A 17,033-nucleotide genomic window follows, 5' to 3' on the forward strand; every position below is an offset into this window, starting at 1 on the left:
TCTTACAGCTTTCATTACTCCTGATGGTCTATACCAATTTCGTAGAGCTCCATTTGGATGAGTTAATTGTCCTGCAATTTTTCAACGTACAATTAACAAAATACTTAACAAATCCCAAAATAAATGTGCAATTGCTTACATGGATGACTTATTAATAACGGGTAAACATTTTGAAGACTGTTTTTCAAAGTTACAACAAACCCTTGAACTCATTCGTGAAGCTGGGCTTACTTTAAATATTAAAAAATGTAGATTTTTTGAGACAGTAATAGATTATTTGGGACTAGAAATATCCGTAGATGGAATAAAACCTGGCAAGTCAAAAATCACAGCCGTAGATTCTTTCCCAGAACCAAAGAACGTACATGAAGTCCGTCAGTTTATAGGCTTAGCAAGTTATTTTCGAAAGTTTATCGAAAATTTTGCTATTCTTGCTAAGCCCTTGACAGATCTTACTAAACAAAATGTGAAATGGAAATGGGAGCAAGAACAGAAGGAATCCTTCTTAACATTAAAGAAAAAGTTGGTGCAACGACCAATATTAAGTATTTTCAATCCCGATTATATTACTGAATTACACTGTGATGCATCTAAATTAGGTTTGGGTGGAATTTTATTACAAAAGGAAAATGATAGGTCTAAACTCAATGTAATAGCTTATTTTAGTCGCAAGACTACAATTGACGAGGAAAAATTACATGCCTACGAGTTAGAAACCCTTGCAGTTGTTGCCTCCCTCAACCGATTTCGCCCCTACCTTATAGGCAAAACTTTTAAAATCCTTACAGACTGCAATGCTTTACGATCTACGTTTTTAAAACGAGATCTTATTCCCCGAGTTGCTCGTTGGTGGATAGCTTTTCAGGAATATGATTGCTCTATAGAGTATAGACCGGGGCATTCGATGCAACATGTTGATGCACTCAGTCGCAATCCTATTCTTAGTGAAAATGATTCTCAGACTTATGATCATTTTACTCGAGTATTGCAAATATCTCAAGATGACTGTCTCCTTAGTTTGCAATTATCAGATCCAAAAATACAACACATCAGGTCTGTTTTAGAAGATAGTAGTTATAAAGACTTAATTGATATAAAAGAAAATTTTGTTATACGAAATAATCGCTTGTATCGTAAAGTAGGGGAAGATTTAAAATGGGTTGTACCCAAAAGTGCAAGATGGCAAATATGCCAACGTAACCATGATGAGATAGGCCATTTTTCAACTGAGAAAACTTTAGATAAAATTAAACGTGATTTTTGGTTTCCACGAATGAAAAAATTTGTCTCTAAATACGTAAAGGCATGTTTGCATTGTGCGTTTAGTAAGGAACCGGCTGGTCCAAAAGAAGGCTTTCTTCATAGCATTCCAAAAATTGACATACCATTCCATACGGTCCATATTGACCATTTAGGCCCGTTTATAAAAAGTGCTAAGAGAAATCAATATCTTTTACTAATTGTAGATGGTTTTACAAAGTATTGTATTCTTAAAGCTCTTCGAAATACAAAGACGGCACCAACAGTTTTAGCACTTCAAGATGTGTTCAGTTTATTTGGATATCCTGTCAGAATTATTTCCGATCGGGGTACATGTTTTACTTCATCCGAGTTTAAAAGGTTCTGCATAGAATACGAAGTCTCTCACATACTTAATGCGGTTTCAGCTCCAAGAGCCAACGGCCAAGTAGAGCGATATAATCGGACGGTTTTAGATTCGCTCAGAACGTATAATGACGGACTTGGAGAGAATAAATGGGACCAAGTAGTAAATAAAATACAATGGGGATTAAATAATACGATTAATAAGGGAATAGGAAAAACTCCGGCTGAAGCACTATTTGGGAAACGTTTGTTAGGACAGGGTGAAGGTAATCTTGGTGATACAGTTTCCGATACGAGACAAAATGATAAAGATTTAGAAACTATAACAAAGGAAATAAATAATTATATCGAAAAAGACCAAGAAAAACAAAGTCTGAGATTTAATAAGACTAGAAAGAAGGCTAAAGTTTACAAAATAGGTGATTTAGTAAAAATTTTAAAAAATTGTCCTTCTAATGACGGTAAAAGTCGAAAGTTATTACCCAAATTTACTGGTCCATTCCGTATATCAAATGTTTTAGACCATGATCGATACGAGGTTTCTAGTATTCCAGGTTCAAATATAACCAAAGGCCGGTATAGTAATGTTTGGTCAGCTGATCGTATACAGCCTTGGATAAATATGTCCTATAATAATGATGATGATAATGAAGGAAGTTCTGATGGTGAAGTTAGTTCTAATTAAATTTATAATTTGAGTGATCTTAATAAATATGAATTTATATAATTTTAATGAATGTACGCTCAAAACTAATTGTAACAGATTATAATAATACTTTTATTGTTTGGATTGTAATAATATATTTTGTCTTTTATATATTCATTTAAAGTGTGTAAAAAAATGCATAATGTTACAAAATATGATTGTGATTTTGAGCTCTGGATTTAATAATAATTTATATAGTATAATATATAATACTAATATAGAAATTAGATTTAAGAAAATATAATATTATAAAAGGAATAAAATTTAAATGTATAAAAAATGTTGATTAGTGTGATGATGAATTATTTTTTGTTGGGAAGTTTCACACGGTCACACAGGTGATGAGGGGTGAAATGCCAACAAGAAAAAGAGAAAAGATTTTTGTTGGGAAGTTTCACACGGTCGCATAGGTGATGAGGGGTGAAATGCCAACAATATAGAAGAGAAAAGATATTTTTTTTATGTTGGGAAGTCATGCACGGTTGTGATTGCGGGAGTTGGCTAGGACTGTGATGGTTGGGAAGGCTCACACGGTCACAATCTGTGACGAGGGGTGAGGTGCTAACTTTTACAGTCAATGCTACCGTAGTCATTAACGAGGGGCGTGGTGCCAACTGATTAGTTGAGATGAATAAGTTTGAGGACAAACTTTATAGTCAGAATGGCCGAATGTTAGAAATACTTATTTATGTAGTTACATTTATATTATAATGATATATTTAATAAACTCATATTTTGTTATTGTATCCGATTTCATAAAAGTGTAATCGATTTCCGAACGTCATTCGTATGGCTTTAAAATATAATACATGATGTTTTCCCGCGAAAAAGGAGAATTAAAAAAATAAAAAGAGAGTCGCGCATGGATTAAAAATAGCAGATTTTAGGGAATTGGATTTTTAACTTCAGAACTATAATATTTATAAAATAAAACAAATAATAAATAAATATTCTGTGTACTGGTGTATTTATTAGTACTAAGAAATAATTTAAAAAAAATTAAACATGTGAGGAGGTTTAAAGGATTATAAAAAAGCGATATCAAAATTTGTATAAAAGTTCCTTTTTTCTATCTTTGAAAAAAAGGGAATCGGTCATTTCGGTTTAGCTTGTAAGCTTAAAAAAATGTTATCGAGTTTCTATCATTCATTCTTGAAGAGGATTTAATTGCCGATTGGGCTTGAAATTAGGCATGGAAGTGCTATTTTTTATGGCAGAAAAATAAATATCAGTATTTATGCTTCTTCTTCAAGTAAAATATATTTATTAAAGTATTTTAAAAAATATCGTTATCTACCTAAGATAGTAAATGTAAGGTAACAGAGGATTAAGAGATGATCATGATAAAGTAAATACATTGATTTGGATATTCGACAACTTCAACAAATAAAAAAGCGTTGACTCTGATATTTAGGCTAAAGTATTAATATTAAATAAATACCTACATTTTTATATCAAAAGTTAAGACATCATGTTCAAGTCGATGATCTAATTGTTGAGATTGATTTTTAAAACTGTTTAATCGTATAATAATAGTTTTCATGTTGCTTCAATGTTTCCGATGTTACATCAGGTACACAGTTAGTTATTATATAATTTCTATAAAAAAGAACTAATTAAAAATAAATCTTTAGGATTTTTCTTTTGCCTTAAAAGGGGTAACCCAATCTTGATAAATAAAATGCCCAAAGGATCGTAGCATTTTTGCCACCATTCTTCAGTCATTTAGTGAAACCTAAATTTACATACATTGGATTCCAGACAGTTAGATACAGGAAGTATTTGAAAAATTCAGTTTTGAATAATATTCACCGATATAGTTTGTGTAATGAAGTAAAGTATAAAATAATTCCAAATGAAACGTAACTTGTTTTCATCGTAATTTAACATAAAATGAAGTGCTTAAAAAAAACTATAGCTTTCACTTATGACTAATTAATTATTTTGATATTTTTTTTTTCATAATCATATCATTTCCTAGTACTGACTGATTGATAGCATAATTAAACAATAATATTACAGATTATTGTTTTTATAAATATACGAATTTTAATATCTTCGCACGAATTTTAATAGATAGAGTGATTTAAGAGGAATGTTTATATGTACAATACATGTATTATATAGTAGAGAAATTCTGATAATCTTAGAAGTATTTAATGTGGCATCTGGGACATAGCGGTTTGTATTGTCTAATGACAAAAAAGCTGTGAACGTTGTATATAAAGATAAAATGTAGTAGTATATTAAGTATCAACATTGCACCCGTGCGAAGCCGGGGCAGGTTGCTAGTATATAATATCTTTAACTAGTATACCATAAACAGTGGAAGAGATTGTAATCTGTGGTGGCACTACAGGAACTGGCAACATTTCCAAATGTCATTTTCATGCATATCTTTAATCTGTATCCGTAATCCATATTTCTGTAATCTGTAGTCTGTACATTTTATAAACAGTGATAAATTTAGTGTGTTTTTACAAATAAATCTTCTTGTACAAAATGGCTTTACAAAACACTATTTTCAAAATTGATGACTTATGCCGGACTTGCTTATCAAAAGAAATTGAAATGCTTTCTGTTTTTGAAATTCGTTTGGGAACTATCTCATTGGACAACATAATCGCGTCAATTACAGGAATAAAGGTATTAAATATTTAAAATAAAAGTTTAATTATGCTGTGCTAACAAAAATAATATATTGTTAAAAAAGTATCGATGTGGAATGAATATACAAAAGCTGTTACGATTAATAGCGAATTAGTGCCACGAACGCTATGTGAATTACATTTACCTATGCCATGCGATTATTTTCATAATTAGGTTTAATAAATAACTCGAAGTGTAACTATATATTTTTTAACATAATGTGCAAATAAAATCTATTTTCGCTTGTTACTACAGGTTGTTAATAATGTCTTATTTAATAAGACTTATACACATTTTTTTTATTGATATTTTTGATATTATTGATTTTCTCACAAAAATCAGATAATATCAAGTATAAATAACAAGTATATATTATACCCAATACACCCATATTGTCAGCACCAGTAGAACAGCTATCAAAGTTTAATATAAATACATTATTGGTTGTTTATAAACAATCAATAGGCAGTAAAGTTGGATTTTTGTGTATAGATAATTGTTGTTTTGACGAGCATGTACCATAATACTAAAAATCTACTTTTTTTTTAATATATATAATTTAAACTGTATATAAAACATATTTTATCCATTTTAAAGTGTTGTGCTCATCTAATCATATTATAGATTGAACATGGGGATGGACTGCCATCAACAATATGCAACATCTGTAAGGAAAAGGCGACTAATGCATATGAATTCAAAGCCCGCACACAAGAAGCTGATATCCAATTGCGGGGACTTTTAAAAAGAGAAAACACCGAGCAAGTCAATAGTGATAATAGTTTACCATTTGAGGTAATCTAACTTTAAAAATACACTTGTGTATTGATATTTTACAATATGATGTTGCTGTGTGAAGTCAACTCCAATTGTAGATGAATTGTTTATAATTTGCTAATAGCTCCTCTATATTATGTACTACAAAAAGAAGTCTCAATGTGTTTTTTTATAATATAACACAATTCCATTTAACTGCTTATATCTAAAAAGTTCCTATTAATACTTTTATTTCCAAAATTTTCTAAAGATTATTTAGAATATTGACTTATGATTTCATATTGATTCAAGGTCAAACTTGACTGAGATTTGTGTTTATTCCATGATTGGAAGAGGCTAAAAAATTGTAACATTACATTGATATTTCAGAGAATATTTTCTAACTAGTTTTATTTTTTGGTACTTAAAGTCAGATGCAGTTGAGGTGAAGACTGAACAATTTGCAAGAGACAATCATGATGATTATATGGATATAGATCTCTCCCTGGCTCTTTCTAATGTTTCCGAGACTTATAATAATGTAGGTAAGGAACAAAACTGCAGAAAATTACAATGTGGTCTATTTTAATCAAAAGTTTTTTTATTTACTTGGTGGTATGACTTTATGTACGCTCACCTGGATGAGTACTTTGTCAAACAGCAATACATAATATTGTTGTAGTCTAGTTTGATGGATGATTGAGTCAGTTTAATTACAGGCAAAACATTTTACCTATCAAGGAAAATGGTAGCACATTAGTGATGCAAGGAATGGTTAAAAAATAATACAGCTTCTTAAATAATGCCTTGGTTGGTTGTCTAGAAGAGATTGCGATGTAGCGATAAGGTCTCCAAAATTGTATGCCTCTTTTATTTAGGCTGTATCCATGTTGTTTTTTTTTCCTCTTTGTGGTGTATAATAAAGTATAAAGTAAAGTAATGTCTAGCTCATTTGCTAGTCTTACTACATATATAAAATAACTGTATTGTACTACATTGTAAGGTATTTTGTTTGCAGATTTGAATGACAAAACTATAATGCAAATATGTATTATGTTGTAAAAAAATACTAATAGATATTTAAATGGTTTTGCAAATTTTTACAGATACTGTTAAAAATGAAGAAGAAGATCATTGTAAAGATATATTTACAGCCCAACCAATAGAGAATGAAAATTTAAGTAGTGATATTAAGAAAAAGAATTTTATTGGTAAGTTTAATATTAACCAAAATTATTTTTATCCAATAGTAATATTTTAATTTGTAAACAGTTTTTATTTAGTGGAATTAGCACAAATATATTTTAATAATTATTAAGATACCATGAGGGACTATGTTTGAGTTTACATCATTTACAATTTTAAAATTTTATTCAAATTTCTGGTATGGTCAAACATTTTAAGAGTGAATCTTAAAGCTGTACAAAATGGCTTCATGCCTTACACTTTCAAAGACTTTGGTGTAGTTTTTGAAGGACATAATATGACAAGCTTGTTGTAGTTATTTTTCCATAGTATATTTAACTATAGGGTAATTACTGTTGTCATTCCTTAAAGGGTATGTTACATGGTAATTTTCCCAAATTGAGTTCTAATACAGAAAAAAAATGAACTGTTTTTTCCAGCAGATGGTAATGAGACAGACAGCACCTATTGTCCCGTTTGCGGCGCTAGTTTCCACGACGCTGAAGGCCTTACGAAGCATGCCTGGGAGCAACACGGTGACCTCATGGGACCAAAAAAACGAGGCCGCCCTAAGAAGCTACTCACCAGCGTATGTACGCATAATCATGTAAACATTATAAATTTGACGGATTTTTACAAAACGTCTAAGTCAATGTGCTGTGCATTCGTAGCAGGAAAAAAATCATAAACAAAACACAACTTGTTAATTACATATATGCTAATTTAATACATTTTAACCTGGAGAGTTAATATTAACATGTTGTTAGAACACGACACCGTCAAATAGTGTGAGCTTTTGCCTTTTAATATAACAATGGCAGATTCATAGTCGTAATAAAGAGCTATTAGTAAACTGCAGGGAATATAAAAATCTAATTATTACCAATTCTGCTATCGGAAGAGGCTTTAGAAAATATTTCATTTGAAACTGAAACTTTATTTTAACATTTTTAACTGTAAAACTTCAAATGTAGAAATAGAATCAATAAAATATTGTTTGGCCTTTGTGTAATGAATCAATAGAAAACAATGCAGTGACTTTCAAAACTTTTATTTAACCATGCTGATAATAAGTATTGAAATATTATATAAAGGAGTTTATTTAAACCCAAAACAGTCCTCGTCACAAGTAGATTCAAGTCAAGTCAAGTCAAAAATCATTATTCAATGTAGAATTGATTACACTTGCTTATTGCTAGATAGTCAAAAATCTACCACCGGTTCGGAAATTAACACCTCGGACCTGAGAAGAACTGGAGTATGAAACTTAGATAGATTGTCAGATGTCATCAATTTTGGAAACAGATCTTACCCCCAGGCACCCCTTAAATAGATGTTACTGATGTGTAAATGTTTGTAAGATAAAACAGCTTGTTGTGATTAATTAGCAGCTTTAATAAAAAACTAATGTTATGATTTAATAAATTTTTCAGACAATCCTCAATAAATTGTCTGAAAATGGATACAATTTGAAATACTTACCGGATCAAAAACACAATTGTGTATTTTGTAAAGAGGATTTTAAAACAAAAGATGACCTAGTGATCCACCTCGTACAACATAAAGGTCAGTATTTATATTGAGACAATACTCTGAAATACATTGCTCATTACATATCAATTTTTGGTATCAATTATAAACTATATTTCAGATGTAAAAGTTTTGAACTGTTTGCTGTGTAAGAAGATTTATCTCGAGATGAAAGATTTCGAGCGTCACAATTGCGTGCAAACTTCAGATGAATTAAATAATTTAAAACCAGTAAGTTGTCTTCAAGTTCACCTCAAGTAATTTTACATAACATACAATACAAGGTATTTTAATATATCACGATACGAATAAACAAACATAAGTAATAAAGAATACTTCTCTTTTCATTATGTACTTAGATTTTTCGACAGCATTTGCTGTCCCACATCCCATTTGATTTGGGGTTGTATACACTTCACATTATAAGAAAACGATTTGACTCAGACCCTTTGAGATCTTTTTAGTTGGTTGTCTGTTACCAACCCCTCCTTTCCCCTTAACTACCTTAACAAGTGGTTGAGGTAGTTAGATAATCGATTGGTATATACGTGTAACAAAATGTCTACCAGCTGGTTTCTTCGAATCCAATGGAATGAAATACAATGTCTGTATTGAACTCTGCCGGTGCCAGGTGGATGTACTGATGAACTTACGTTACTTATAAAATGTTTTTGTTTCATAGGCTGAACCTCCAGATGTTCCAGAAGAAGAGCGGAAGCTCAATCTGTCTACTGAAGTATTACTGCAAGACCTTCTAATGAGTAATAGAGATACGGTGAGCATTACCTACTATTAACTAAAAAACTTGATTAAATATTTGAAAATATATTTTCACATATACATATGTTATTGTCCCTACAAGAACATACACAATACATAAGATCTCTGATGATTGGACATACTACATATTATGATGAATTGATACAATTTTGAAAGTCAACATGTTTATAGTCTATTCTAATGCTCGGGAAGAGCATTAAACTTAACTTCTTATCTTCGTTGACATTCAAAATGATTTTATTCTACGAATCCATAATGGACACCATTGGTATACCTCTCTTCCATGAATTGATGTGTGTCAAAGTTGTTTATTTGTTTTTATTACTCCTGCCGTCGGAATAGGCTTTATTTCGCTATACGAGTGGGTACTATAGGCAGGGTATCGAATTTGTATACGAAAGTATAGTTTGTCATTAGTCATTCCTAAAAAATATATACAATCAAAAATAATACAACTTAGGGTTCGATTCATATTTATAAAAACGGTGAATTAAAAATCATCTAATATAAAATAAAATAAAAAATAAGCTCTTGCAGTTAAAAATTTATCCGCTTCATTAAAGTCTAAATTTATTTTTTATGTTATATATATAACAGGAGTCCGGAAGCATTGATTTATGCGAGGAGTGTGGAGCTGTATTTGTATCCAGCGTGGAACTCGGCAAGCATCGTGACCGAGAACATCCTGAACTCTCCTCGCGATGCCATCTCTGCGATAAAGTATGTCTTACGGACTTGAAGTATTGGTTATTTTCAGATAAGTTGTCACCATCATATAGAGACGTTGTCATTATTAGAAAAATAAATCATTACTATATTGGTAATGTTCGAAGTAGAAATCTTTTATAGCAATCAATGCGTTGCAAACTATGATATGATACGATACTGAAATGGTATCTCCCTTGTGTCTTAGATAATTTAAATGGTAGATATCCGACGAATGGATAATATCTACCCAGAAGGACACGCAAATTCCTAAACTCAGTCTTATAAGTTTTTAGTATAATGCATAAAGTTCAACTGAAACATCAATGTTCTTTTTTTACATTTTGTATTATTTAATTTGTTATTATTTTTGTAAGAAACACAAGTTTTACTATTTACTGACGTCATTAAATTAGATTATGTAACATAAATGTGACCTTTGGATTATACTTTGAAGAATAAATGGAATAATTGTATAGACAGCAAATTATTATTAATAGATTTGAGAAACAAAATAAAAATAGTCAAGTATATAATTGTCTAAAAATCAAAGCACTAACTTTAGGATTGAATGAGTTTGTTTAGATTAATTATTTACAATTAATGTTATCTGTGTATTCTTTAAGGTATTTGCCACACTGAAGAGCGCAGCTCGTCATAGAGCGGTGTGCGCACGAGTTGAACGTTCATTCGCATGCGCATCGTGCGGGCTGCGTTTTGCGCACGAAGTGTCACTCAACAAGCACATACTGCGCGCACATACGGGACAGAGTGTGTCTGTACGTTTCATGGACCGGGACAGAGCACCTCCGCAGCATAGATGTGATACTTGCAATAGACGCTTTTACAGGTCGGTTCAGCCATTGATGCTAGCAAATAATAATGCAAAAATATAATACTATTTCTGTTTGGAGTTATTAAACTTAACTATAAATATTGCTTTATACCTATATGTATGATAATGTGTAATCTATTCCGATGGAAGATGGAACAAAGATAATCACACCTTTGAATTATTTACACCTTTATATTATTAATAGTATACGTATTAATAGCTCATCTACATTGTGCACAACTAAGAGTTCTTAATAAAAATATATTAATATTCCTTTATTTATAATACAAAACTTTGTCACTTTACTACAATTTTAATTTTACTTTGAAAGTTCCGATAATAGTTTCGGCGCCATTCAAGACGCCATTTTTCGAAATCCTTTATGTACCATAGATATCATAGAATATTTAAGGTCTCGACAAATGATCTCGCGTCAATTAGATATCAAATGTTATTTATAAGGCTTTTGTCCTTTCGTGGTTAGTGCAGATTATAGATAATTGTGTTGTTATTTACAGAAAAGATTTGCTAGCAAGGCACGCGAAGATACACAAATCGATAGACAAATGTTTCGAGTGTGACGTCTGCAATAAGAAGTTTCACAGGCGAGACAACCTGAGGTGACTTTTGCCATATTTATGTTAATACAAATGACTAAAAATAACACAGATTCTAAAGCCTACGTTTTGACAATGGTGTCTGGTCTGATTTGTTCCAAGAATTACAATGTCTAACTAACAAAGATTTTTAGTCTGAAATTTCACAATACATTACAAAATGATTTGTCAGGTCAATGTTGCTTATTTCGAGCTGAACATTAATCACACTCAGTACAAAGTTCTTTGGTTTGATTACACCTGAGAAAATGATTCCTCGAATCTTTGATAAAAATATAAAGAAATTTTGGGTTTAGAAAATTAACATTATAAACAATCAACGACAATGGTAGGGACCATCAAGTATTGTTTGAGAGTTGATTACAATGCACTTACTATGTGCATGTCTGTCTGGGTAAGTATCGCCAACTCATCAGATATTCTGCCATCAAACTGTAATATATACATAGTATCATTGTGTTCCGGTTTGAAGGGTGAATGAACCAGTGTAAGTTCCCAAGGTTGGTGGCGCGTTGGTGATGTAAGGAGAGGTTAATATTTGTATTTGTATAATCAGCGCCTAAGTCTATAGGCGGTGATGAACACTTACCATCAGGTGGCCCATTCTTCGTCCTCCTATTAGTATAATAAAAAATAAATTGTATAAATATTACAGGGCACACATGCGTGTCCACGAGAGTACCGGTGCGGGCGTGGACGGCACGAGCAGCAGTGCCAGCCTATGCCTGTACTGCGGCCGAAGTTTCTCGAACTCTTCCAATCTCATTGTGCACATGCGCAGACATACCGGCGAGAAACCATATAAATGTGATTTTTGTGGGAAAGGTACTAACTTTGTTATTTTTTGAGTGCGCCTTAATTTGGCTCTCTGAGTGTAATAAAGCTCAAAAACAATTCAACTTTACTTTGTGTTTTGCTTTTGTATGTAGTGGAAATGTTTTTTTTTTCGAAATGTTTTAATGGTAATATTTGTTTTACAAAATGTTTTGATGCTTTCATCTTATCTATCAAGAATTTTAAATGGATTGTCAATTTTATTTTACATTATATTTATGTAACGTAATAATTAATTTGTTAAATGTTTTCTTTTTCTTTATACGATTGTTATATTTGTATATATAATAATAAATATCTTGGTAAAGATCGAAAATGATATTATACCAAATTCACAGTTAGATTACAATAAAACCATGTAATAATAAACTTAACAATGTTCATACTAAAGTTTTAATTAACTTAACTGATATTTAATTAGTCTCTCAGCTTAAAATATAAAATTTTATTCGCAGGCTTCCCTCGCTCCTCTGACTTGCAATGCCATCGGCGCTCTCACACTGGAGAGAAACCTTGCATATGCGGCGTGTGTGGTAAAGGTAAATACATGATCATATTAAACTTACCTCATAATTATAGAAGTTAAGTATGGAAGTTGGTAGTCTTTTCAACACTCTCGGATAGTATGTAAAGCCGTTGGTCCTGTGCTTGAATTCGCTCTGGTTGTGCCTGCGCAGTTTGTTCACTATTATGTTTACTGCACTGTGTCAGTCAGGAGAACATCGTCATTTATAACACTGCTTCGGTACTCTAGTAGCTTACTTATAAGGCTGTACTGTGTACTTCATGAAGCTGGATCCATTCAAATCCAAATTTGATTAAAGGTTAATAAGTTTTTCTGTTAAAAAAACCTTGCATGTGCTCTCAAATTGCTGTCATATCTGTTAATGAGAGTGTGCAATAGAGACCTATTATTTCTGCATACGTTTGTGTTTTATAATAGCAGCCTGGTCGACATCGACTAAAATGTTTTAAAATGTTTATAAAAAAATCCTTCATTAATATTAAAATATTTCGACTGTGAGAATATGGTAGAGACAGCAAAAAACGAGAGTCAACATAATCATAGTTTCATCTGAAATATCAAAATCATTAACGTTTACAAATGCTTGTTACACTTAAGTGTAACCAAAATATAATTTTTGATTTTTACAACAGTGTATATTGATATATTATTACAAATAGATAATGAAATGATATTTTAAAAAAATAGTGTAATGGCGGCCAACAGACATTTTCCTTCAATGACAGGCCATCGCTAGATATTCGGACAGCTAAGGGGACGCACGAGTACCCCAAACCGTCGTCCTTATATATCCGGTCGCAGTGTTGCTATTTGTGATTTTAATTTTCTACTAATAATATATATATATATATATATATTATTATTATACCAAAATAATATATATATATTATTTTGGTATAATTTAATTTAAATTGATTTTATGATTAAATGGATTAACAGACTATAATTATATTATTTTGCATTCACAGCATTTGCGCGCAGTAATAAGCTGTCACGACACATGCGCGTACACACCGGTATGAAGCCCTACAAATGTCCGTATTGCGAGAAGGCCTTCTCCCAAAGCAACGACCTCAAACTACACGTGCGGAGACACACGGGCGATAAGCCCTACGTCTGCGAACTATGCGGAGATCGTTTCATACAGGTATGTCGGTTGTGAATAGAATAGAAAAGTTAGTTATTTATTTAAGCGGGAAAGAGTTGAGTATCGAGAAAATCAAATGTTATCATTATAAGTATTTATATAGAAAACTTGGATAAATATCATTTCTGCGTGTGACAGATCTGGTGTCGAGAGAACTTATTGATTTTATGGGGACACCCTCCCCCCATAGACGCAGAACTATAAAATATTAATCATACCTTTTGCCGTACGTTACGTTGCTTTTCCCATAGTTAGTGGCACATACTAGTGCCTAAAATGTGGGACATACCTTTGTAGTATTTTTTAACTGGTTCACATTGTATAATTATACATTGCCGTTTGATGATAAAATACCTTAATCTGGGTCTAGTCTTCCAGACCCAGGAATTATACAACTTATTATTATGATTTAATACATGCTTACGAAATCACATATTAATATAACAGGGGACAGCTCTACACAACCACAGACGTGCGCACGGACACTTCCCGACTGCGGCCGCGCCGCCACTGGCGCCTCTTGTCTACACCGTACAGAGCATCACACAGACGCATTAATCGGACAGAATCACATTTCGATTAGTGAATTTATCTCTATCAGCAACTATACAAGCGATAATCGGTGAACGGTGAAAATATGTCTTCGGAAATGGTACCTTTTTGTCTTTTTAAATAAATAAAATGTAGTTAAAACTTTACATAACTATCCATGAATGATTGTTCATGATGAATACGCGTTCAGTGTTTTCTCATATTTCGTATGACCGGTTTGTAGATTTACAGGAAGCGTATCATTAAAATATGCATTATGTATACGCTACTTAAAAATATTTTTTAAAACTATATTCTTATTATTTTGATACGATGAAGATTAGTTATGTGCAATAATGAGTTATTTAAGTGAAAATTAGTATTCTAATTTAATTCAGCATTTCTTTGTAAAGTAAGGTCGTAAGAATAGTAAATTGCATTTTTACACATGTAAACCCTAAAAAAAACTGCAGTACAAAGTCTTACGAAACTGAATGAATACAGTTATCCTGCTTACGACTGTGTGTTAGTATAGACTTATTCCAACAAGAGGAGTAATGACAAATAAACTTTAATAATGAATTAAACCGATACCATTGGTATTGCGAGATATTGAGTAATTAGGATATTCATTATGGATTCGCGACAAAATGGCGGTTTGAATAACGAAGTTGATATCGGAATTTTGGAAAAATTTAAGTTGACATAAATAGTTATTTGTTGTAGTGTTTGATTATGAATTAAGATACACAATTTTTTTTTTCTTGTATCCTATAGAATATAATAAGTATATCTCAGGTTTGTTTATCATTATTCTTTATTCAATTGGAATAGGCTATATAATATATAGCCTATATATAGTTAGGCTATATAAGTACATGAAAAGTAAAACATTAAACTGCACTGTTTTGTAATATGCTTTAAAATACCATTCAGTACGAATACAAACATTTCGTTGGACGTAGAGTATTTATCCACAATCAATCTTTTTTAGGGTCTATATATAATATTTTGGTCATATTTTTATTTGTATATTTTTTCCTACACATAAATAAATATGACTTGTATATTTTATATATTTATAAATTATCTATCATGTGCTATATTTTCTTCTAACTTGTAGATTAATGTTGTATTAAAGGCATTGTAATGTTTTATTTAAATTCTTGTATTAGAAGCTTAATGATCGCAATCGTTCGATTGTCCTTCCTTATATCATTGACTTCGAAATCTCCGAAACGACGTTTTTATTGAATAAACTAATAAATATATTTATATAATGTGTCATAAGATTCCGATTCCTTGTTAAGTCTAGTCTAGATCTGATATATTTATTTATTAGGTCTAACATATTAGTTAAGATTGATATTTTATTGTATTACATAACATTTCCTTATGTAAATAAGTTATTTATAGTTTAGAATGTAAATGTGTGGCTAGAATGAAGTATCTGTAAGTTGTAAATAATATGAATAAATTAAGATTTTCTTTTCAAAATACATATACAAATTTTGATGAATTATTTGTTTTTATTTAATATATGTTATGAGTTGTGAGTATATACAAAAATCCGCGTAGCTTTTATAGTTTTGGCAGCGTTCGCTTGGAACTTTCCAACTTTCCTTGTTGTCTGAGAGTACTAACTTTGTACTTCGTCGGTCTGGATAAGTACCCGGACCGACGAAGTACAAAGAACTCTCTGACAACGTCGAATATGAGCTATGTACCTTACAAAGATAAACAACATATAAAAATAGGTACTTTATTTTTTCTCATATTTATTCATGATTTATTTTTTATTTAATTTCTTCCATGAAAAAAATGATCTTCTCTATATATGTATTATTAGTTGACACTCATATGACATCTGTATCCAGTGCACTGAAATTAAATATATTTTTATAAACATTGTTAAAAAAAAGCAACAACTTAAGTTCAAGTATCTTTTCTCCATTTTGCTTCGGAGTTACTGTCGTGTTTTAATTTTGTTTTGGAAATAGCATGTGTATGTTTTCCTCAATTTTTCAATAATTATTACTGACGGGTTCGACCACTCGGCAAACGCTATTTGTAAATTAATATGAAAAGAAACTTCGTTTTTGTTTGCGATAATAAAAATCATTGATTTAAATATTGTACACAACAATTTAATTTACCGTTGCATTACACGACGCGCCAATGCACTGAAAAAGGGTACAAAAATGTAAGCATTATGAGCTCATTTATAAGTATGGAAAAAAGTCATAAATTAATTCAAAATTTATAAGAGAAAATGCAGCGCGATTCGGAGAATCTTTTAGTAAAAGTATTGTTATATAGCTATATTGGTAGCTGTAATATTTGAAACTATTTTGACTTTTATATATTGGCGAAAAATCCGTGAATTTCATGGTCATGAAATATTTGTAAATATTTAAGAGTATTACATTCATTACTTAAAATAAACTCACGTGTGCTTCACACTTCTTTGCATGACACTGAAATTATTTCAATAAAAATAAATGCCAATTAATAATAAATTAAAAAATACTTTAAATATATTTTTGTTAATTATTCAAACAAGGCGAAGAGAACTTATAAATGTTGAAGTGTTAAAAGAACGACGTAGTATTTGACATTTTATTTAA

At 31.1% G+C, this 17,033-nt stretch overlaps 1 protein-coding gene across 2 annotated transcripts; it reads left to right on the forward strand.

Moving 5' to 3' along the window:
- The first annotated feature begins 4,744 nt into the window (after positions 1-4,744).
- Positions 4,745-14,995, forward strand: LOC125075854 (zinc finger and SCAN domain-containing protein 2-like). Of its 2 annotated transcripts, none has more exons than XM_047687667.1 (15): positions 4,745-4,957; positions 5,585-5,755; positions 6,147-6,261; positions 6,823-6,927; positions 7,342-7,490; positions 8,335-8,467; positions 8,553-8,662; positions 9,114-9,206; positions 9,809-9,931; positions 10,543-10,766; positions 11,270-11,371; positions 12,024-12,193; positions 12,658-12,741; positions 13,697-13,875; positions 14,323-14,995. In XM_047687667.1, exons 1-15 carry the CDS (start codon positions 4,814-4,816, stop codon positions 14,431-14,433), a joined length of 2,013 nt encoding a protein of 670 aa, XP_047543623.1. In that variant the 5' UTR covers positions 4,745-4,813; the 3' UTR covers positions 14,434-14,995. The 2 variants fall into 2 exon arrangements, with proteins under 2 accessions (XP_047543623.1, XP_047543624.1); XM_047687668.1 differs by having other exon boundaries at positions 7,345-7,490.
- Positions 14,996-17,033: the final 2,038 nt, after the last annotated feature.

The sequence above is a fragment of the Vanessa atalanta genome, chromosome Z (assembly GCF_905147765.1).
Source record: "Vanessa atalanta chromosome Z, ilVanAtal1.2, whole genome shotgun sequence".
Lineage (NCBI taxonomy): Eukaryota > Metazoa > Arthropoda > Insecta > Lepidoptera > Nymphalidae > Vanessa > Vanessa atalanta.